The 22,672-nt window shown below is 45.6% G+C and overlaps 2 protein-coding genes across 2 annotated transcripts; one reads left to right on the forward strand and one right to left on the reverse strand.

Annotated features, from left to right (window-relative positions):
• Positions 1–5,426: 5,426 nt before the first annotated feature.
• LOC123395523 lies at positions 5,427–7,167 on the forward strand. The gene is made up of 2 exons (XM_045090524.1): positions 5,427–5,687; positions 5,823–7,167. The coding sequence occupies exon 2, from the start codon at positions 5,889–5,891 to the stop codon at positions 7,062–7,064; it is 1,176 nt and encodes a 391-aa protein (XP_044946459.1). The 5' UTR covers positions 5,427–5,687; positions 5,823–5,888; the 3' UTR covers positions 7,065–7,167.
• A 1,589-nt stretch (positions 7,168–8,756) lies between these two features.
• Positions 8,757–19,127, reverse strand: LOC123395483 (protein cornichon homolog 1-like). Its single transcript, XM_045090488.1, has 5 exons — positions 18,748–19,127; positions 17,728–17,909; positions 15,293–15,415; positions 9,274–9,374; positions 8,757–9,173 (listed from the first exon to the last, which is right to left on the reverse strand). Exons 1-4 carry the CDS (start codon positions 18,820–18,822, stop codon positions 9,305–9,307), a joined length of 450 nt encoding a protein of 149 aa, XP_044946423.1. The 5' UTR covers positions 18,823–19,127; the 3' UTR covers positions 8,757–9,173; positions 9,274–9,304.
• Positions 19,128–22,672: the final 3,545 nt, after the last annotated feature.

Here is a 22,672-nt window from a genome sequence, read left to right on the forward strand (position 1 = left end):
TAAAAATAAAAATAATTGGGCTGATCCAACCCTTCTAAATCTTTGGAAAACTTTCAAAAATAAGCTCAGGGATTAGGAGAAGAGTTAAAAATATTCAAAAACAGAATGATGATTAATTCTCTTTGGAGAATTAATAAATAAGCTTATGGAGAAATCCAAATCAAAAATAAAAAGGAATCCAATTCAAGAGTAAAAGAAATATTCTTCAACCATTTCATTTATGAGAAAGGCCAACAGAATATGTCTGAATTTGTTTGGTGGAGAAGAAGCTTAAAAGTTTTCTCTCATGGAGATTAGCAAGAAAACTTCCAAGTTCTTGTCAAGTCAAAATTTTGAATTTTCAAGGAAATCAAGGAAAATAAAAGTTGAAAAATCTTGGGTGTTACGGATAGCCGCGATGCAGGAGGAGTTTGATGCCTTAGAGTGGAACGAGACTTGGCATCTTCTTCCTCGACCCCGGCACGCTAATGTGATTACCGGTAAGTGGGTCTTCAAGCACAAGCTCCACCCCAACGGTACCCTCGACTGCTACAAGGCGCGTTGGGTTGTTCGAGGCTTCCGCTAGCGTGCTGGCATCGACTTCACCGACACCTTCGCCCCGGTCGTCAAGCCGGCACGATCCGCACCGTCCTCCACCTTGCGGTCTCTCATGCCTGGCTTGTACATCAGGTGAACATCTCCAACGCCTTCCTCCATGGTCATCTTCAGGAGCAGGTCTTTTGTCAGCAGCCTACGGGGTTTGTTGATCCGTCGTCTCGAGGTAATGTGTGTGTGCTCTCGTGCTCGTTATACGGGCTCAAGCAGGCTCCTCGCGCCTGGTACCAGCGCATCGCGGCGTTTCTTCATCAACTCGGCTTTCACTCTACACGTCCGATGCTTCGCTGTTCGTCTTTCACCAGGGTGTCGATATTGCGTATCTGCTACTCTACGTTGTGACATCATTCTGATAGCCTGCATGTCTGGACTTCTCAGTCGTCTCACTGGCCGTCTTCATGTTGAGTTCGCCATCAAGGACTTGGGTCCTTTGCACTACTTCCTCAGTGTTGAGGTGGTGCGTCGTCCTGATGGTTTCTTTCTTCACCAGCGGAAGTATGCTCATGAGCTTCTTGACCGCGCTGGGATGCTTAATTGCAAAACCGCGGCCATGCATGTCGGCACGAAGGCCAAGCTCTCAGCCACTGATGGTTCTCCTGCTCTGGATGCTCCGCTCTATCGCTCTATTGTTGGAGCTCTACGCTACCTCACTCTAACTCAACCAGAGATCGAGTATGTCGTCCAGCAGGTCTGTCTTCATATGCATGCCCCTCGCGATGTGCACTGGGCCTTCGTCAAGCGGATCCTCCACTACATCCGTGGCTCTCTAGACTTGGGCATCACGTTCTTCGCCTACGCCTCCGCCGATATCACCGCCTACACCAACGCTTACTGGGCCGACTGCCCTGACACACGGCGACCCACTTCAGGTTACTGTGTTTATTTTGGTCCACCACTTATCTCGTGGTCGTCCAAGCGGTAGCCTACGGTCTCCCGGTCCAGCGCTGAGGCTGAGTATCGCACTGTGGCGAACGTCGTCGCCGAGTGCTCATGGCTTAGTCAGCTCCTTCTCGAGCTCTCGTGCCCGGTCACCAAGGCGATGGTGGTCTACTGCGACAATGTCTTGGTGGTCTACCTCTCCGTCAATCCGGTCCATCATCGCCGCACCAAGCACATTGAGCTTGATATTCGTTTTGTTCGGGATCAGGTCACCCTCGGGCATGTTCGTGTTCTACACGTTCACACGTCCCAAGAATTTACAGATATCATGATCAAAGACTTGCCCACAGCGACCTTCGAGGAGTTTCGCTCTAGTCTTTGCGTCAGCAATGGCAACGCTTCGACTGAAGGGGATGTTAAGTATATGTGTTATGTGCATATTGTGTATATGACCCACCTTCTAGTTTTGTATAGTTGAGATCGTGACCCACCTTATACATCGTATATACGTGCGATTGCACCTGATCAATACATCGTGCAATTTCATCATCATACAATCAGGTAGCATGTTTTTCGTCATGGATTATTTTCTTGCCCTCCCACCAAGCATACCATGTTGCAATCACTGATAGACCGGAGTTTGCGCTTGTTCGCCGTCGCTCCCTGGTACATTTGGTAGCTGAGTTACACCTTTTTCTACCCTCTAGACCACATTGTGATTACACTATTGTGGAATCGGCTATGATTTCACGAATTCTCGGCCAATTCCGATTTAGGCGGTTCGGCTATTATTACGAGTGTGCACCCGTGGATGTCGTGGCTAAGAGGTTTGACATCTCTTTTGTTTTAAAAAAAGACCTGGTCCTCCGTCTTGTTTTTTGAACGGGTGGTCCTCCGTCTTGTTAAAGCATCTACAATTAGACTCTCTAAATCTGGTCCTCTATACATGTGTTGGCACGTCTAGACCGTCCTGTTAACCTTCATGTACTAGTCAACGCAATCAAAAGTCCGAACTGATGAAAGGAGCTAATGTAATCCACATATACTGTAACAGTCCCTCTCACGTATGAGGAGGGAGACAAGTTAATACGTGCAATCGGAAAAGAGCGTCGACGTGTGAAACTCACGTATGACTCAAGAGGCCTCTACATGAACACAAAGGGGGCTATCAACAATTTTTAATAAATTATAAAAGCCGAGACTTCAACTCAAGACCTTAGCTTCGATACCATGTTAACCTTCATGCACTAGCCAACGCAATCAAAAGTCCGAACTGAGGGAAAAGGCTAGGCAATCCACATATACACTTCAACACGTCCAACGGCTCCTTATATATTGCGCCGCACATTTACATATCTTAAATGAAACTCTTGAATCGATGAAATTCTTACACGTCGATCATCCGATATAAATTATCCGAATTTAACAATTCAAAACAAAGCAAATTAAAACATAGTTCAACAAACCGGACATGCCAAAATGAAATCAATGTCCGAAGGAGAAGGGGTCACTGGCCGGACGCTTTCATCCATGTGTCATGCTCGTCTAGCTTGTCGTGCTCCACCTCAGTAGCCAGCTCCGTCTGCATCCAGACTTCGTGCTCCGCCATCCTCGTCGCGTGCTCCGCTGCCGCAGCCGCCCTTGCCGCCTCATGCGCCCTATGATCGTTGATCTCCTTCTTCTTCGTAAGGCACTTCTTTGCATGCACATTCAAGTGGGTTTCGTCCGTCAACATGATCTTCGCATCCTCCGCGTCCCGTGCGAGTTACAACCTCTTCTTCTGGAGCTCAATCTCCCCAAATGTCTTGGCCTTCTCGAAGTCTCATTTGATCGCCGTCTCTTGCTTCTCCAATTCGATCTTCTTCCTCTTAATTTCAAGCCTCCTCTCCGCCCTCGATAGGTCCCACACCATCTTCTCCTTTTGCGCATCCAACATGAGCATATACCTCTCCTCTTTCTTGGTCTCCCTTGTCGGAAAAAATCCCGTCCATGCGGACGGCATTTTTTATAACCGCGGCGTCAGAGCAGATCCTTGCCTTCTCCCACTTGTTTCCCATGACTTGTCGGTTATCCTTTGACATGGTAACTTTTCCATTGATGACGACAGTGTCGTCATCCTCATCGTCCAACCCAATGGATTGGTAGAAGATTGAGCCATCATTCCTCTTCTTGTCGTCCTGGAGATCGGCCACAACTTGTTGCCACTTTAGCTTGCCATTCAATAAGAGCCAACAACGGCTAAAAGCAAATGGCTTCCTCTCAACCTCATGATACAAAGTGTCGCCACTGCCGTCTAGCATATAGCATACACGTATGAGCACAAGAATGAAAACACATAAACATATTGAAATGAAAATAAGATGAGGCAATTGAGCTTACATGAGTTGCCACTCCCATCCCACTTTGAGGCCGTTTGGTCACTTGTGAGTAGTCCCGACGTACGTGTTCAATTTTCCTTGAATGATCCTCTATCGATGTTGGAGAGATGTCACATTGCGGGTGGTCATGATAGGATGCGACTCCACATGCTCCTTGAATTCATGATAGCCCTTCCAAATCATCTTCCAATACATGGTTCCCTTTTGCTCGGTGCTGCTTATTGGATCCAAGGTTGTGTCCAATAAAGATTTGACCAACAAGACGTCCTCAAATCTTGTGAAAGCCGGACCTCTTGCCTTAGCCGTCTTGCCCTTCTTCTTGCTCAGATTGGGATCAGATGTTGCCCCAAGTACAAATGCGGTGGTACCCTCCAATTCATATTCCAATTCATTTGTATCTTCATTGTCATTAATCATGCTTGTCACATACACGTCCTACACGTTCACGGTTTGCAATCATTCATCATGTGTGAACTAGTGATCTATACAAAACATTAAACATTTGATCGGACAGGAGAAAATGTACCCGATCTTGTTTAGTCATTCCATCGAACATGTTGAGTGCAGCCCGAGCGGTGGCGGTACCCTGCTCATCCGCCCCCGAGCAAGCTGCGGCGACTCACATTTGTCGACTGGCGGATTCTGTGTGGCAGGAAAGCTCTCCGGAATGGGCCAGCCGGCCGTCGAATCCTCCTTGGTCCAAAGGTTGTCAGACGGCACAATCGCGTCGGTGTTTGGATGGATGGGGTGCGGGGTGCTCGACGTGCCGGGGGAGACATCTCCTCGACGACGCCCGCACCTACCTCCGCCGCCAACTCCGCCTCTCACTCTCGCTACCGGCGACGACGCATCTCCGACTTGCAAGACGAAGTGGAGGAAGGGACACCGACGGACGAGGCGGGCTGCGTCCCGTCACAGCGGTCGGGGACGGGCTGAAAAACATCATGCTGGCGGATCGGGACAGGTGGTGTGGATGGAGAGCAAGGTGCCGGACGGAGAGGGCATGGCTCGGGAAACATTGGAGGGTAACGGGAGGACGAGGAATGGTCTGGAGGATTTGGGACAATTTGTGATGGGGTAGGGTCGTTGGGTCCGACGTGACGGACGTATCCGGAGACGCGCCCTGACTCTTCATATCCTTCTCATAATTTGGCTGAATATGAAGGATGTCGGTCAGTCCGAACGTTTGGATTAAAATTTAATGATCGGTCAGTGAATGGGCATGTACACGGTCTATTTGGACGTTTGAGACACATAAAGGGTTTGGTTGTAGATGCTTTTATAACCCTTGGCACGAGACTGGGCAGAATTTTCAAACATGGAGTGCCGGTGAGACTTTGGCGTGGGGTCCTGAAGACTACATAGTGAGAAGAGAACCCACCTAACCCTTTCCCACGTCATATTCAAATCCCATCCAGCACTCGCTCCCGCCGTATTTGACCGCCTCCTCCCTGGCCCTGGTCTGGTTGAAGAAAGAAGGAAAGCTTCTTGTTCAAAGCCTTTTTTTTTCAAGTCTGAAGCACATTTTAAAGGAATTAGGGAGCTGAAAGCCGCAGCTATAAGGGCCCTGCTCAGCTACCACCAACACGGACAGAATCAATCCATCTCTTTCCTTGACCAGATCGCCTCCTACCACATGGTACTGGTAGACCTACATATACGCCTCACTGGCGTGTTCTGACCAGAGCTAGCACCAGGCTTGACCAATCCACCGAGAAATCAACAGGAACAGGCTACCTTCTCCTTGTCTTTCTTCTTCTTCTTAGCAGGATTTCCTAGTATTTATTTTTGGCTTTGGTCAAGAGGAATGGAGCGTGGCGACTGAATCAGGCATCGGTGAGTTCTTGATGTCCCTGCTTGATTTCTAGCTTCTTTTGGTGACTGGTTATTGTTGGCCCTAATCAAGTAGTAGCAGAAGTCAGCTGGGTAAAGTAGAGCATGAACCAATTGTCTTGCATGTCCTTCCTGCAGATTAGCAGTTCTGCTCTGCAGCCGCTGGGGTCGAGTGAATCAATCAGGAGCTTCAACTTGTCACCAATGGAGGCCATGACCCGAAAAGGCGGCGCCAAGCCCATCCCCAGCTACCTCCGGCCATCGACCGGGTCGTGCCACGATGCGTGCAAGCACGGCGGGCATCACGCGTTCGAGGAGAAACAAGTTCCAAGGGCCCAGCCCAAACCCCGGAAGAAGCAGCCGTCATCGGCTTCCGATGACCAGAAGCAGAAGAGAAGGCTGGTCAAGGTACCGTCGGTGTCACGTAGGCGTGTCGGAGATTTCAGCAAACCCGACAAGGCCGATACGCCTGCCGGTGGGAGCGAGAATGTTGTTGAGTGGAAGGACATCGTGGCCTATGATGCAGTGCCAGTTCAAGCTCAAGCTCAAGCTCCAGCTCCCGCTCCGGCTCCGGACGACGGGCCATCTCATCAACAACCTGATGCGAAGAAGAAGAAGAAGAAGAGGGATGTGATGAAGGGGAAAACACCATTTGCCAAGACAACCCGTCCGGAGACTCTTGTCAAGAAGCCAACCGAATCACTGAACAAAAGGCTGGCTAAGACCGTCAGGTCGACGCTCTCCGGGAAATCCTCCATGAAGAAGCCTCAAGCCGCCGCTGACAAGGAGGAGGCTGGCAAGAGCACACAGAGTCCGAAAGCCAAGAAATCCGCGACATTGCCCGTGGAAAACAGGGATATTGTCCAGGGTGACGCAAGTGAAAGTGACCAAGAAGAGCGTGCTGCCATTGCTGAATCAAGCAGGCCCATCCCAGCACACCGGAGGGCCAAGAGCATGAGCATCAGCAGCCGGTCAGTGCGCTTTCCGTTCACCCGACAACCGAGCAAGAACTCGGCCACCTTCAAGCTGCGCTCCAAGAGCAGCAAGGCGCCCATCCTCCCATCGCAACAAGACAAGCCCACGCGGCTCAGGTTCAGAAAAAAGGGGAGAGCAGCCGGCGAGGAGCCCAGCTCCAGCTCCAGCGGCGGCATCCAGCTCAGGGCAAGGAGCCTGCGGAGGCGCCTGTCCGGTGGCGGTGGCACGGGCTTCGACTTCGTGGTGCCGAAGGTGACGCTGAGGCACCAAAAGACGCTCGAGAAGAAGAAGAGCCGGAGGCTGTCCAACAACCTCATCCAGGAGACGGCGAGCAAGCTGGCCAAGAGCAGGGTCAAGTCCCTGGTTGGGGCTTTCGAAACTCTCATCTCCAAGATTGCAAAGTAGGCTTCGGCACACGTTTTGTTCCTAATGTAATTTTACCAAACAAACTGTATACGATGATCCAGTGGAAGCACTTCATCTTCAGCGTCTTGCAAACTTGACTTAACCCGCTTGTCCAAAACCAAATTACACAGACACGCTATATGCTTCTTCTTCTTGTTCTTTTCTTTTTCTTTTTGGCGATTGCTACGGACTGATTTCCTGTCGGGCCGCGAGCCGTTGGATCAGAGCCATTGGATCGGTCAACGCGTTGCCGGGTACTCCTTAGGCTGGTCATAATGGGAAGTATCATATAGTATCATGCATATGATATTATTGTATGATACTGACGCACAACATCATAAACTAGTATCATAGAAGACCTTATTTATTGACATGCATGACACACAGTAACATAACATTTAATATGTTATGTTATCTACCTATATTACTTTAAGGCTGCTCATAGTGGAGAGTAACATATAGTAGTATCATACATATGTTATTATTGTATGATACTACCTTCATAGTGCAAAGTATCATAAACTAGTATCATAGGTGATCTCATTTATTGACATGCATGACACATAGTAGCATAACATTTAACACGTTACGGTATCTACCTATGTTACTCTAATCCTCTCTCTCTTCTTTAATTACTTGCCACATCACCATGTTTGCTACTTCCAAGACTATGTTACTAGCTATGATACCCCACTATGACCAGCCTAAGAGGGTGCTTGGATCCAAGGGACTAAAACTAGTCTAAAAATAGTCTCTTCAAAAGGCTAAAGTTCCAAACACCCCTGACTAAAGAGAGGCTAAAACTAGTCTTGAGGCTAAAATCTTTTAGTCAGGAGTAGTCCTACTAAAATGTAAATTAGTCATCTCTCTCTTCATTTAACTCCCCTTCTTTAACACATGCGAGTTCTGGATTGGAGGATTTGCAGGATAATAAACGCTCATTAACTTGATTTTAGTCTCTTTAGTATTTGGATCCAAGCATGGATGAGGTTAGCAAGTTTTAGTCCCACTATTTTTAATCATGGGACTAAAACGTATCCAAGCACCCTCTAACATTTTCTCTTTTCTTTAATTATCTGTCACATCAGCATATTTGTTAGTCTCAAGTATATGTTACTATCTAAGTTACTCCCACTATGGCCAGCCTTATCACACCCGCAGCAAACAACAACCCCGCGTCATCCAGGGGAAGCAACGCCGCCTGCCTCACGACAGGAGCCCCCTCACCGACGAGGCGGCGCTCCATCGGCCGCCGGCAAGCGCGCGCTCTGTTGCAAGGCTAATCCCCGGCGAGATGGCACTTCATCGCAGCACCTCGCCGTCGCCAAGCGCGCTCCGTTGCAACTCGAATCCCCGGCGAGACGACGCTCCATGGCAGCACCTCATCATTGTATATGTGAAAATGTCCACCACAACATGTAACCATGCATGTGAAAGCTATTATGGTACTTATAATACATTTTCCACCACAATAATCAAATATTAATGTTCCAACTCCGTAAAATATATAGAAACCATTTCCGGCAACGAACATGCGTGGTATTATCTATTATTATTACGGATATAATCCTCATAATTTTGTTGTTAAGTTTTTATAAAGGGAGGACATGGTGGCGACGCGGTGGGCAGGCCCCACCAGGACACGTGTCGCACACCGGAGGCAGCTTAGACTTCGCTCTAATCAGCCCGCTGTTTTTAAACGTTTTTCTTCTTTTTTTCAGAAACAAGGAGCTGTAAGATAATCGTTACAGAGAATCACAGCTCAAAAGTGAATGCCAGCTAGTCAGCTCAAGATGTCCGCGTTTGCACATACCATACAAAGATGTGCAGTGCTAACCAAATCTCGACAGATGGCATTTGCAAATACCAAAACGCATGAAATTACATTGTACGTACAGCACAAGGGTAAGAGTCCGTTCTGCCTGATGGTTACAACCAACACCCAGGTAGCAGATAAGCTCCCACGGAACGGAATGAATCGTCTTGTTTCAGAATTTCTGAAAGACTGGAATGTACTCTCCCCTGTTCCTCATGTTAGTGTTCATTCATTCGGAGCCAGATGTCGAAAGATGTGCGCAACAAGTTAACACACTGCATCATTGGAATTTCCTTGAAAATGAAAAACAGTGCCAGGCACCAGTTTCAGTGCAGGCTATTAATGAAATAATGAACAACTCTCCCAGTGAGCGGACATGGTAGTAATATATACCTGGCCACATGTGAAATGTTGATGATGAGCTCTAAATAGTCCTAGTTTCTACCAGATTTGCGTCCTCATCAATAAATAGTAGCACAGCCGTCATGACAAGCCTGAGAAAATGTGTCATATATAAGTTATAGTATCAGGCAACAAGCATCCTTAGCATGAAAGTGGCAGGTAACTAAGCTTGAGCAAATGCTGAATTAAGTGTACCACAAACCTAGGATTATATTCAGAGCACAACTGATAAGTAGTAACAGGGAAAAAAGGATCATGAAGGAAACCTCTATAATACTATATATTTCAGCTATAATCCAGTTCTAGCAGGAAGGACAGCAGCCAGGGCAGGGCTCATCAGCACAACAAAAGCACCCAGGAAATACGTAAGAAGGGAAACCCTGCAGTTGCACAATATTTGGCAGAAAAGTTCCAGAACCTATCTGGGACTAAGAAGGCCACCAAGGCAAAGGAGATGCCACCAGCGGCTGTGCTTCCAGCTCTGAAAACATGCCGACATGTGCAAGGCACCAGCTGGCCACTGGCTCCAAGAGCTTTTGACATGATCCCGGTAATGCAAAACCTGTCCTCCGAAGCTCGAGCGTATGTCCACGCTTGGTAAGTGTAATGCTTGTGATCTGGATACTACGGAGGTACGCCAAAGAAGCAAAAGACGGGCGTGGCGGAAGGAAAAAGTGGCAGACGTCGCTATGAGGGAGAAGGAACAGTACAACACTCTAGAGACAACTGGCCCAGGGGCCGCCGATGAATTGACAGGGTCGGGAGAGGGGGGGGGGGGGGGGGGGCTCGCGATGTTGTGAGCTTGGTGCAAGCCCAACCCCCATGTGTGTTTTTTTCTTCATGAAACTAGACAGTCAAAAGATAGGATGGAAAGATATCGATCTCGTTAGGTTTTAAGCGGTGTCGAAGGAGTCGATTAATGGTCTTACTGGAGGTTTACCTCTTTTCTAGCACGAATCCTTGCAAGTCGATGTAAAAGCTATGGATGAAGGATACAATGATGCTTCTGTGAGTGCTGTTGCAGGGGTGCCTCCTTGGAGGCTCACCTGCGTGTACGGCAAGCCCCGGACGGAGGACTGACATCACATGTGGTCGCTTCTCCGTGATCAATAGACATGTCACATGTCATGGGAGGTGATTGGAAATTTCAACGAGGCCATGTGGGGCTTCGAACATTTCTTCGAGACTCCTCACTCGAATGGTCAGATGATTGACTTTTGTGATGTTTTGGAGTTATGTGGCCTTGGTGATCTTGGTTTTTCAGATCTGCCACACACTTGTGATAAACGGCGGTCCAGACGAGGCAAAAGTCAAAGTTTGGCTCGACCAGGCGGTGGCAAACAACCATTTGCGTAACTTATTCTTGGAGTTGGGTGTTAAGCACCTTGTTGCTCCTTCGTCAGACCATGCACCGATCCTCTAAGGTGCTTGGCCGAGCCACCACGGGAGAATGTGGGTAAGAGGTGCCGCCGGCATGAAGTTGCTTGGGAGCGTGACCCAGCGCTACCCGAGGTGATCATGCAAGCCTGGTCAGACCGATGCCATGGGAAACCTTGGTGACATGGCGGCGGTGCTAGGCGAGCTCATGCACACGTTGCAAGGGTGGAGCAAAAAGAATTTGGCAATGTGATAAGGAAATTCATAGATCCCATACTCGTCTTGAGGTCGTCTTGAGGAATTAATGGCTATGAATGCAGATCAGGAGACTATTAGGGAAGCTACAGATCGCATGAATGAACTCCTCTATCGAGAAGAGATGATCTGGATGCAGCGATCCAGGATCGACTGGCTGCGAGGAAGACAGGAACACAAAAAAATTCCATTGTAAGGCAGTGTTGCGTGCGCGCAAAAAACGGATAGAATCCCTTGCTGAGGTGGTGTGGTATAGCAGGACAGCGCCACCATGGCTGATATGGTGACAGATTACTTCACAAATGTGTTTACTGCTGATCCGGCGCCGTGTGCTTACCAAGTAATTGTCCTTATCAACGCTCGTGTTACTGACAACATGTCGCCGGTGTACAGAACTTTCTGCTAAGGAGATTGCTGACGCGCTTTTTCAGATATGCACGCTCAAAGCTCCTGGACCAGATGGATTTCCGGCACGGATGTTTCAGAGAAATTGGGCAATAATGAAGGACCAAGTAATTGCTGGTGTGAAGGAATTTTCCCGGTAAAACTCACTGATTTCAGGCCTATAAGTTTGTGGTAACGTTACTTATAAGGTGGTATCGAAGTGCTTAGTTAATAGGTTGAGGTCAATTCTTGATGAGATCATATCGCCAGCACAAAGTGCTTTGATAACAGGAAGAACGATAACCAATAGTGTGTTGGTTGCGTTTGAGTGCATACATCATATCCAGCAGGAGAAGGATCCAGCAAAGAGTTTCTGCACCTATAAGCTGGACCTCTCAAAGGCATATGATCGGGTTTTCGCTGACCAATGGGTGAACTGGATTATACTGTGTCATCTCGGTTAGATACACTGTCGAATTTAATGGCACCCTCTTGGATTAGTTCGCACCGTAGCATGGGCTACGGCAAGGTAACCCTCTCTCTCCATTCTTGCTCCTGTTTATTGATGACGGACTTTCTGCCTTGTTAAAGGATGGCAAGGGAAAAGGAAATTTTACTTCCCTGAAGGTATGCCGGGGTGCTCCTGATATCTCTCACTTCTTGTTCGCCGATGACATATTGCTCTTCTTTAAAGCGGAAGCACAACAAGCGGAGGAGGTCCGCTCTATCATCATGGCTTATGAAGGCGCTACAGGTCAGCTCATTAACCCAGCCGAATGCAGTAAGATGTTCAGAAAAGCCTGTACGGAAATAGTCCAGGAAGAGCTACATGCAGCACTGCAGGTTCAGCTCTCTAGTTTTGAAGAGAAATATTTGGGGCTGCCGATACTGGAAGGTAGGATGTCAAAAGCCAAATGTCAAAAGTTGCAAACTCACTTAACAAAGAGTATTATTGTGTGGGGCGATACATTATCTCTGGGAGGAAAGGAGACGATGATCAAAGCGGTTGCACAGGCTATACCCACTTATATGATGGGGGTGTTCAAGCTTCCCATGTTCGTGTATAATGATCTTAACAGGATGATCCGTAACTTTTGGTGGGGATCGTTGGAGGGGAAGCAAAAAAAACACTAGCAGGCTTGGCCTAAAATCCAGAAGCAACTCAGTGGTAGTTTGGGATTCGGCGACTTCAGGGTGTTCAACCAAGATCTGCTAGCTCAGCAAGTTGGAGACTCCTAACCAAATCCGAGAGTCTTTATACGCAGGTATTAAAAGCTCGATAATATATAGAGGGGTGGCAGACAGGCGATGCGTCGGCCGCATGGCAAGTGATCCAGTATGGATTGGAGATGCTGAAAAGGGAGCTGATTTGGCTGGTGGGCAGCGGAGCGCAAATCCGCATCTGGGGATCGGTGGCTGCCATGGGAGCCTTCGGGGAAGCTCCTCACGCCCCAAGGGACATGCAGGCTACGGCGCGTCGCGGACCTGCTGGATGCCAATGGCGTCTGGCAGGTGGATCTCCTTCACCGACACTTTCTCCCGGTCGACGTGAATGCCATCATCCGCATGAAGACCTCTCGACGTGTCCCCAATGACATCCTCGCCTGTCTTCTCAGTTCGTTCAGCATATCGCTTCGCCATGGACGAGTGCGAGCGTCTGTTGGCAAGTGCATCGAGCAGGCTGGCAAGGCCTGGACCTGCAGTTCTCCCGTGAGGAGCTCGGCCTCTTCTACGCCTCCACCTTCATGGTGCTAGGTGACGGCCACACGGCACTGTTCTGGGAAGACCGCTGGCTGCATGGGCAGTCGATTCGCGAGATAGCACCCCTGCTTTACCTATGCATCCCCAAGAACAGGAGAAGGGCGCGGACGGTGGCGGAAGGCCTAGCTGGCAATGCCTGGGCTCGAGACATCCGCGGCGTAGTGGGGCTGCAAGAGATTGGCCAATACCTGACGACATGGCAGCGCGTCGCGCACACTACCTTGTCCGCTGAGCCAGACAAGCTTGTCTGGAAATGGACGGCTAATGGAGAATACTCGGCGCGATCCTGCTATCAGGCAACCTTCCGCGGATCCCTCACTTGCCATTCTTGGCAGTTAATCTGGAAGGGATGGGCTCCGCCGAAGGTCAAGTTCTTCCACTGGCTTGTGAACCTGGACCGATGCTGGACCGTGGACAGACTTGCTCGCCGTGGCCTCCCCCATCACGCCCGTTGCCTGCTTTGCGACCAAGAGCCGGAGACCATCCGGTACCTGCTACTAGCCTGCCCCTTCGCGCGGCAAACCTGGCACGAGGCTCTTTCCTGGCTGCGCCTACCAGCCCCCACGCCGGAGCAGGATATCTCCATTCAGGATTGGTGGATAAGGGCGAGAGATGCCACACCACCATCGCTCCGCAAGGCGCTGAGGTCCACCACGCTGCTAGTTCCATGGATGATCTGGAAACATAGGAATGCGTGTGTATTTGATCATGTCACTCCGTCGCTCTCCGAGCTCTCGGATAGGATCAAAGATGAGATGAGGTGTTGGGCTAGAGCCGGGGACAAGGGGCTTAGGGTAGTCTTGCCCCCATCCTGGGATGTCCATTGAACTACTGGTAACCTGCTGTAATCGTCTCCTCGGAGGCTAACTTTCCCTCTTTTCAATACAAAGAAACGCATATCTCTGCATTTTCTCGAAAAAAAAGTGCATCGAGCAGGGCACAGGATGGTCGTCGCGCCATCTGGAAGATCATATTGGGGTGCCCTGCTCCCCCCTATGGTACGCGTGTTTGCCTGGCAGCTGGTCTCAAATTCTCTTGCCGCGTGGGCCAATAAATTTTCTCACAATATGGAACCTAATGATCTGTGCCCCTTGTGGAACGTGAGCATGGTTACCATGCTATGTGCAGATGCCCGTGGGCTAAGGACTTGTGGCGGGCTATGGCAAGAGATTGGCCTCTTCACATGCGATAATCCACTTGAAGCTCAATTTGAAGTGTGCAAGGAAGGGATAGCCTTTGCGCTGCAGCGTACGACCTGCCCCATCCAGTTGGAGATGGACTGTGCTGAAGCGGTGCTGATGATCCAAGCCAATACATGTGACCAATCGAGGCACATGGCCAAAGTTAAGGAGATCCAATCCAATACATGTGACCGATTGAAGTACATGGCCAAAGTTAAGGAGATCCAAGAGCTGATGAAAGATGAAAGGGAGATTGTGATCACGCAAATTAGTCGCACTCAAAATAAAGCTAGTCACTGTTTAGCGGCCCCCCACAGGCAAAGTACCCATCGCACGGCAGTTTTGCTTGGAGGGGGTAAGGATGATGTTGTCAACCTATGCCCCACCTTAAGTAATACAATCCCCCCACCCCCCCAAAAAAAATCAAGAAAACGCAAAGGACCTTTGCGCTTCATTTTATTGAAAAGATAGACTTTGTTTTACAGTCCTCCTAGGAGGCAGAATACAAGCATTCTAATGATACTTAGTGTACATCCCATGTCTGCGGTAGGATAAAAAAATAATTATTGGGAGAGTACTAAGGAAAGGACAGAGTCAGTGCTTGAAGCTCCCACACCAGGTGGGGTCTGGGGAAGGATTATATGAGGCAACCTCCCCTGCACAGTGCAATGCAGAGAGGGCACCGAACCCTAAACCTCTTGGCACAAGTGGGGAGTACTTCACCACTGCACAAGTGGAGGATACTAGGATAAGACAATAATATACAATGGTTTTTATAATGTCCTAGGAGATAAAGAAAGCACTAGGTGTTAATTGTGCGTTTTGCCACTGTCTAAGCTTATCTGCCAAAGTTCGCGCATAGGTGTGCGTAACGCACAACTAGCACAATCAAGCGCTAGCCGTTTTGTTGTCGCCTAGCACCTAGGCAAGCTTATGCGCTAGATTAGTGGACTAGGCGCGGATTTTTTTTTCACTGGATATGAAAGCATTTGCAGAAACAATTTATCCAATCATAAAAATGATAAATCAAATTAAATAATCTGCTATCAAACCTGTAAATGGATATAATAAATAATGCAAAGTAGAAGGCAAGCTTGATCAGCCTGTACTTCTTCTCTCCATGTAGCTGTCGGAATATCTCAGTAACATCTATGAGATGTTTCCGATTCATATACCTGATAAAAAAAACTAAAAAATTATATTCCTTTCACTATCATGACACAGAACATAAAGGCACAGGACGAAAAGGTAAATGGAAGTAAAATATGCAGGATAAATGCCTTGCATAGGTAATTGTACACACATTAGAAAGGTACATGCAAACATCTATTTTGTTTTCGTAATAATAAGTTATTATAGGAATTAGTGGTTTACTACCAACAGATGCATTTATATACAAGAAGCAGATTACCAGTATATATTGGGTATCTTACAAAAGTACAGTCACTCTTATTAATACAACAAGCTCCAATGGCAATAAAACACTTTATTTCAGGTCTCAAGTCTCAACTAATCAACTGAGGAAAAAAGAGATCCAGAATGACTCAGAAAACCAGACTTCAATTTTTTTGAGGTATTACTATTCCTCTACTTGGGACATGTGTGTCTACCAATAGGTAAAAGATATGTGATGTATGCCCTCCGTTTTTTATTACTTGCTTCTGAGTTTTTCCTGTTTTCAACCCAATTACTCTGCGCGCTAGCCTTCTTCTCCGTTTCCTTCCAACTTTGCCCCTGATCTTTCGGCTCCCCACGCAGCAAATGCTTTAACTAGTAGCCAATCCATTGCATGGCAGAGCAATTAGTGGAACAGTTACAGCGCATGCATGAGCGGGCGATTGACATGCAGGACAGGCGAGCGCGCAAGCCAATCAGTTGCATGCGCTTATTTAATAGCATGTCGGTTCCCAACGTGCAATTAACATCAAAGCAGGGGTAAACTTATCACAGCCCAGGCTCCGGAGAGCATAGCCGTGCGGATCCTTGTGTGCCGTGGGCGCAGGCCTAGGTCCCTTTATATATAGGGTCGGCTGATTACAAACTCAACTTAACTTTCCAACTAACACAATCTTTATCAGTTTAACTAAAACACATCTAGATGTGACATAAGTATTGCACATCTAATTTCTATGTCATTGATCTTACGCGGAGATTCATGTGGGTGTTTCTTTTTACTTTTACTTTTACTTTCCATGCTTGATTATGTCACTTAGATGTGCAATAACTATGTCACATCTAGATGTGCCCTAGACAAACCCAATCTTTATCTATGGAAATAATTAACTAACTTGATATGCAAGCAAACTAAAGATGAAGCCTATCTCTAAGCAGATTTGGGATCCTCCCTGTTCCTGCGCCTGAAGTACTGGCCCCACATGACAAAACTAGTCCAAGAAAAACTCATCGATGCCCTCCTTCGTATGCAGGTTACAAATTATGCGCAGAGAAAAGAAAACCGGAGGGAGTAACTTCAATAATTTTCACATTTGGAGTCACTTTGCACCATTCAGGCCATCCTCTTAGATGGATTATTTACTAAGAGCTGTGCATAGTTAATAGCTGTTTTCTTCTGTATTGCTTGTATTGGACTTTGTTTCTATTTCCTTTATGCTAAAATAAGTTGCCTCCCTAGAAGTCACTTATCTCTTTGATGTATAGCAAACTATTGTTGCGACTTGTAAATGCCCAACAATATCAATTAATAGACCAATAACATGGAGATGTTATTTCTGTATTGTAATTACAAACAAGGCTCTATGTTTCAGATTAGAAACATAAACTAGAGCAAGATTAAGAAGTTTTTGCATTAATTATAGGATAACTATATGCTTAGAGTCAGTGAAGGTTAGCGCAAGGCAAAAAACGTCTAATGGTTATTTTGTGATGCGGAATGGTAAAAAGGAAATGATTCATGTCAAGATTAAAGCACATATAACAGGTACATTGTAGAGTAGATGTTATCATATTATGACAACAACAAAAGAATAAATATAAGCCAGAAAAACGTTATTGTTAGGCTATATATGCACACCAGTTCTTGTCTAAATGTGTAATACCCAGACCAATATGTTAAACGTGGAAGGTGATGAAGAAGACAAGAAAACATGAATAGCCCAAAATGAGAGAGCAACTACAAATGCTCAGCCCACATGCTGAACTGATAAGTTATAATTTATCTGTTCCTTGGAAGCCTCCAGATCATTAAAAAAAACTTTTTAAATAGCACTTTCATAATATGTTTCTATCCTTCACTATGTCATGAAGATGATAAATACTTTACATAGTAAACATTTAAATTCCCAAAAACTAATTATGTATACTGGAACTCCACAATGATAGAAGCATTACAGATTCCTCCCCAAATGAATAACTAATCTGAGATATAAAGTAATCCACGTAAATAATAGCAACACAATATGGAAATGACCAAACAAGCATGTATAGTTTGAGAGCATAAACTTCAGGGCTTAAGGGAAGAAGTACATACAGCTTCACATGGTAATATGTTACAGGAGCCATAACTAGAAACGGGAACCAATTCAGCGTCAAGAGGAAAGAAGCGCAGAGGACCCCTTGGAGTGTGTATTCTATTATGACCACAGCGTTGATGCGAGATGATGAATCATACGGATTGATATAGTCAAACTCCAAATCAGATAAGCAGATAAGCTGATACAAAAACACAAAGAAAAATCAGTGGAATGAATCAATAAGAAGAGAAAATAACTTAAATAACTTATTTTGCAGTAAGCTAAACCAAACTTTAGTTTCTCTACATAAATCCTATCCATACAGATTTGCACCTCTCAAGCAATTGTGACCATTCTTAATGCAGCCACTAATCTTCATAATTATTGCAGCAACATATCGCACCATGACAACAATATCTACTTACAGTCTTACAGTGTTATACAAAAGGATTTGTTCAAGTATAGACTATTATCAATCGTGGTGGTTTAGGCTTTGTATGCTAAAGCTACAACAATGCATGCCCGACTTATGATGATGCTGGTTTCAGAACAACCACAAATTTTGGGATGTTACAAGCTAAGGAAGCACCGGGATGTTACCTAGTAGCGTGTGCTAACATTCCAATAGGAATGATATTCAGAAGTACTTCATTTCATCTAACATGAAAGTAGTTGAGCAAAACCGAGCAGCACAGAAACTTTGAATGCATTTAACCAAATGTAGCGAACCTTTCTATAAAAAGATGATTTGTGGGTGTAAGTTAGACATAATCTAGTTTGCTGAATCGCGGTCCAGCTGACCTACTACTGGTTATCTTCTTTCCGCCTCGAGTTGACCAACAACTGGTAATATTGGCAAGGAAGAACGACAAGTACTACACCGTTGACCAAATCCCTGCCCAAATTCTACTCAGAATTCCACAAAACTGACCAACTGAAGCCCAATTTGGTGAAGAATTTCACCAATTGTGCGCCAGATCTTGACCAAACTCACGGCTCAAAGGCGAAAGTTTGAAGGGACAAGGAGCAGAGCTTGCCTGGTAGGCGGTGAGGCCGACGAGGGCCATCACGGAGGCGAAGGAGAAGAGCCAGAGGACGAGTTCCACAGACATGTCCGCCACCGCCGCTGCACGGGACCAAGCCGATTCTTCTTTATGAATAAGTAAAGGACCACGCGGAACCGCCTCCCTCCGCTCTTGGGCTCCCGTGTTTGTGCTCCAATCAACCGGTCCAGATGGATAAGCGCCTAAGACCACTATGGGCGGCTTCAATGGCGTGGTCGCCGCCGGAGATGAGAGAGACGGCGGTGAGTTCGTGGGTTTGGAGTGGAGGGGAGATGGGTCGAGGAGGGCACCGCAGACTGAAGGTCTCGCGACTTTAGACGCAACGGCAATTATAAAAGACGAAAAATGGCTTTCAGAGTTGCACAACGCCCTGGCTCGCCATATCTATCCTTGCAGACTTGCATAAAGAATTTCGGTGAACAAATATGTGTTTTGATTGTAACTACTAAAATTGACTGTGGGTTGCAACGGAAGATAAAAACATAACATATGTCTCTAAAATGATAACCATTTTAATACCTTCATGTGCCTAGCCCTCAGTTTTAACATGACGTATGGATCGACTCAGGATAGGTATTTTCATGATGTCGTCTTGAAACATGATATGTAGTTTCAAACCAACTTAGTTCAACTTATTTGTTCATTCTAAAATAATAAAAATTACCTAATGCCACGAGCTAGATTTAAAAGTAAATGAAAATAAATAATATTGCAAACAAATTTAAAGTACGTCATCGAGCAGATAAATCTGGAGTAAGACTGACAGCAAGCAAAACATGTTTGTTTGTGTTAGACGAGATTAGGAATGGTACTTGTCAACACCTTTCCTTTCAATCATCCCGACATGGGCGAACTCCAAACCCTAGTTCCCCAACTCCAGCATTGCTCCTTTGTGGTCCCATATCATTTGTATCCATCCTATCATCAATGTTGTGCATTGTAATAGAAGAAACTTTGATGTGTATACATACGCAACACACATCCACATTTCATGAAAAAATTACGTGCAAAATAGACAATGTGTTGCTATTGACGTTATAAAATAAATTTGAGTTTGCATGATTTTTGAGAGTTTACCTGCCGTAGCTCCCAGTTTGCTTCTGACTCCCTTATTTTTGTTTTTTTAACTTAAAAGTATCAATTTTGAATCATTTGAAATAAAGTCCAGCAAAACTTCACTCTCTGCGACAATCTTCACAAGATTATAGCTCTCAAATCGAAAAGAGAAAACCTACAGTGATTAGATAACCACTAAGCTATTTTTGTATGCTATACCTTGTCAAGCATAAAATGGGACTTCTAGAATTTATTTAAGTAAAGCATCATATCAAATTAGGGATTTGGACAAAGGAATTCAGTCTCGATGCATCAAACCCGTCCAGAGATTGAAGGAGTTTGGATTGAGCTCGCCAACATGTATTGGGGCAAGCAGTCGTGGAACATACAATATGAACAAACAACGAACTCTAATCAAAAGAAGTAAAGAAACTGCAGTTTCCGAAGTAAACATCCGTCTCCCAATGCAGCTCAAACTTAGTAAATGTTTTCTCAAATCGACAACTTAGGCAAGGCAAATGTATCTGCATGTTGCTTATTGCCAGATAAGACAGCTTTCATCTCTTCTATCATTGTATCACTAATTCAAGCTGTTTTCCCTCGCACACAACATTTGATCAATGTTTGTACATGCTCTAGTCTGCACAAAACCATTCATCCCCTCTCAACATTTCAGTACTTGGCAGATATTAGGTGTGGTCTCCCCGGCGGCATGTTGTAGGTCCTTTTTATTGAGTCGCGGCCGATGGTGAAGCAGGACAGTCTGATGGATCTCTGGGACCTTTCCATATCCGAGATATGTCTTTCAGACTCCACTGCCTTGCCTCATCATATAGGGATTTAGCCCTTGCACCCCCTCACAAGCGCTCGACAGCGGCGTTGGCGTCCCGCGGGATATCTATTTTCTCATTATCATCCATCATCCATACATCCTTCCTCCTTTAGAGATTTCACCACCAGCATATCTTTTTCATCATCATTGATCATCTTCAATAGTTTTAATTCGATTGCCCGCCCTTGCCTAGTGATCCCAGTTGGCTTGATGATTTCAACTCGTAGTTGTATTTAAATTACTTTATTTTAGTGCAAGGGGGCAAGGTGGGATTATGTGATATACGATCAAACCCTGTTTTTTGTGTAAAATTATGGGTTAGCTCATTGGACACCCTTTTTCTAAAATCAACGGTGGGTTGTGAGTTCGATCCACCTTTCTTCCAGGTTTTTTTGGGCTGGATTCGTTTAATAGGTTAAAGCCATGCTAGCCGGCCGAATGGGATCGCACATACGGACCTCACGAATTCCACGGCGACTCCGCAATCTTCTCTACCACTGGATAAGGAGCGCGGGCGGATTTATTACATGGTGCAGGGGTTAATTTAGAAAATCGAAACGTTTTTTTCAGATCCACTAATATAGGGACTGCGGGTTACTAAGAAGTGGAGGGACTTTTTCTGTAAAAGTGACGACGACGTACGACAGAAGCACCATGTGCTTTATTATTAGGGAGAGATTTTTGTTGGTAGAGTACCAAGCTGACCGCTTGGTGTTTTGATGGTCAAAAGGGTGACGGTATACTTTGTCAATAAGATTTTAAGCCTCAGATTTAATATTGTTTCCAACTTTTCTTTGTACTTAAAAGTTTAAGATTTTATTTTGTTTCTTGCTTAATAATATGGATGCATGCATCGATTGATGCAAAGACCAGACGTTGTGATCCTTTTTTTCAAAAAAAGATTTAATATTGTTGTTCCCATTTTTCTAACAGTAGCCGTTGTCAGGATTAAATTAAGAGAAATAGTAACCCTGACAGTAGGACGGTAAGAAAAGGTTGAGGCTCATGAGTCGTTTGAGATTGACTCGAATGTTAGCTAAACTTAAGACTGGCTCGAAAAGAAATGGGCCGAGTATAAGCACTTTATGTAACTTGATCTAGCAATGAGTCGATCTTAAGCCAACATTGGCTCGCTTGATTTTAGCTCGATGGCTCGATATCATGTAAGTTTATTAAATATTCTTTATGTCTATTACCAAGAATTAGGATCATCCATTGCTATATATGTTTTGTATGAAAAAAAATTCTTCATTTTATATACTGGCAAATATGGATATTTATTATGGAGAAAATTTAGCCTCAACATGACATGTGGCCAATCATGTGTTTAATATCTTGTTATTTGATCAAAGTTTGAGAGCACACATACCTCCGTTGTCTTCTATTCATGGTCTTTTATTATTAAATACTACTCTATTGGTTTATAAATATAAGTCTTTTTAGATATTTAATCATGAACCACATACAAAGTAAAATAAATAAATCTACACTTTAAAGCATGTCTATAGCATCTGTATATAGTTTATAATGAAATCCTTAAAATATTTATATTTAAGAACGGAGGGAGTAGTCTTCAGTTGAGAAAGAACAAGTCAAATTTTAGTGATTTTTTACGTTGTGACCTTCTTACTTTTAAATTTGCCTTAAAATAATTTTCAAGGTCATCTTATTTAGCTCCAAACTAGCTCAAGATCGGCTCCAAATTGTTACAAGCTAAGCATGAGGCGTTTTCTACATATTGACCTTGAGCTTCCCACATCTTGAGCTCGTTCAAATATTAATATGAGTTGAGCTGAGCCTAGGCCAGCTCGCTTGAACTCGACTCGTTTGCAGCCCTACCTAACAATGTGATGCGGAGCATCCCATGATCATCTCCATGGATCCATCACCAACACCACAAGCTCCTAGTGCTCCCATGGCAAGAGTCCATGCACGTGCCATTGAAACCAAGGTGACATCTCTCCTTGCTCAACCATCGTTTGATCCACTCAAGACATGGTCACTACCTCA

This window comes from Hordeum vulgare, chromosome 5H, assembly GCF_904849725.1.
Source record: "Hordeum vulgare subsp. vulgare chromosome 5H, MorexV3_pseudomolecules_assembly, whole genome shotgun sequence".
Lineage (NCBI taxonomy): Eukaryota > Viridiplantae > Streptophyta > Magnoliopsida > Poales > Poaceae > Hordeum > Hordeum vulgare.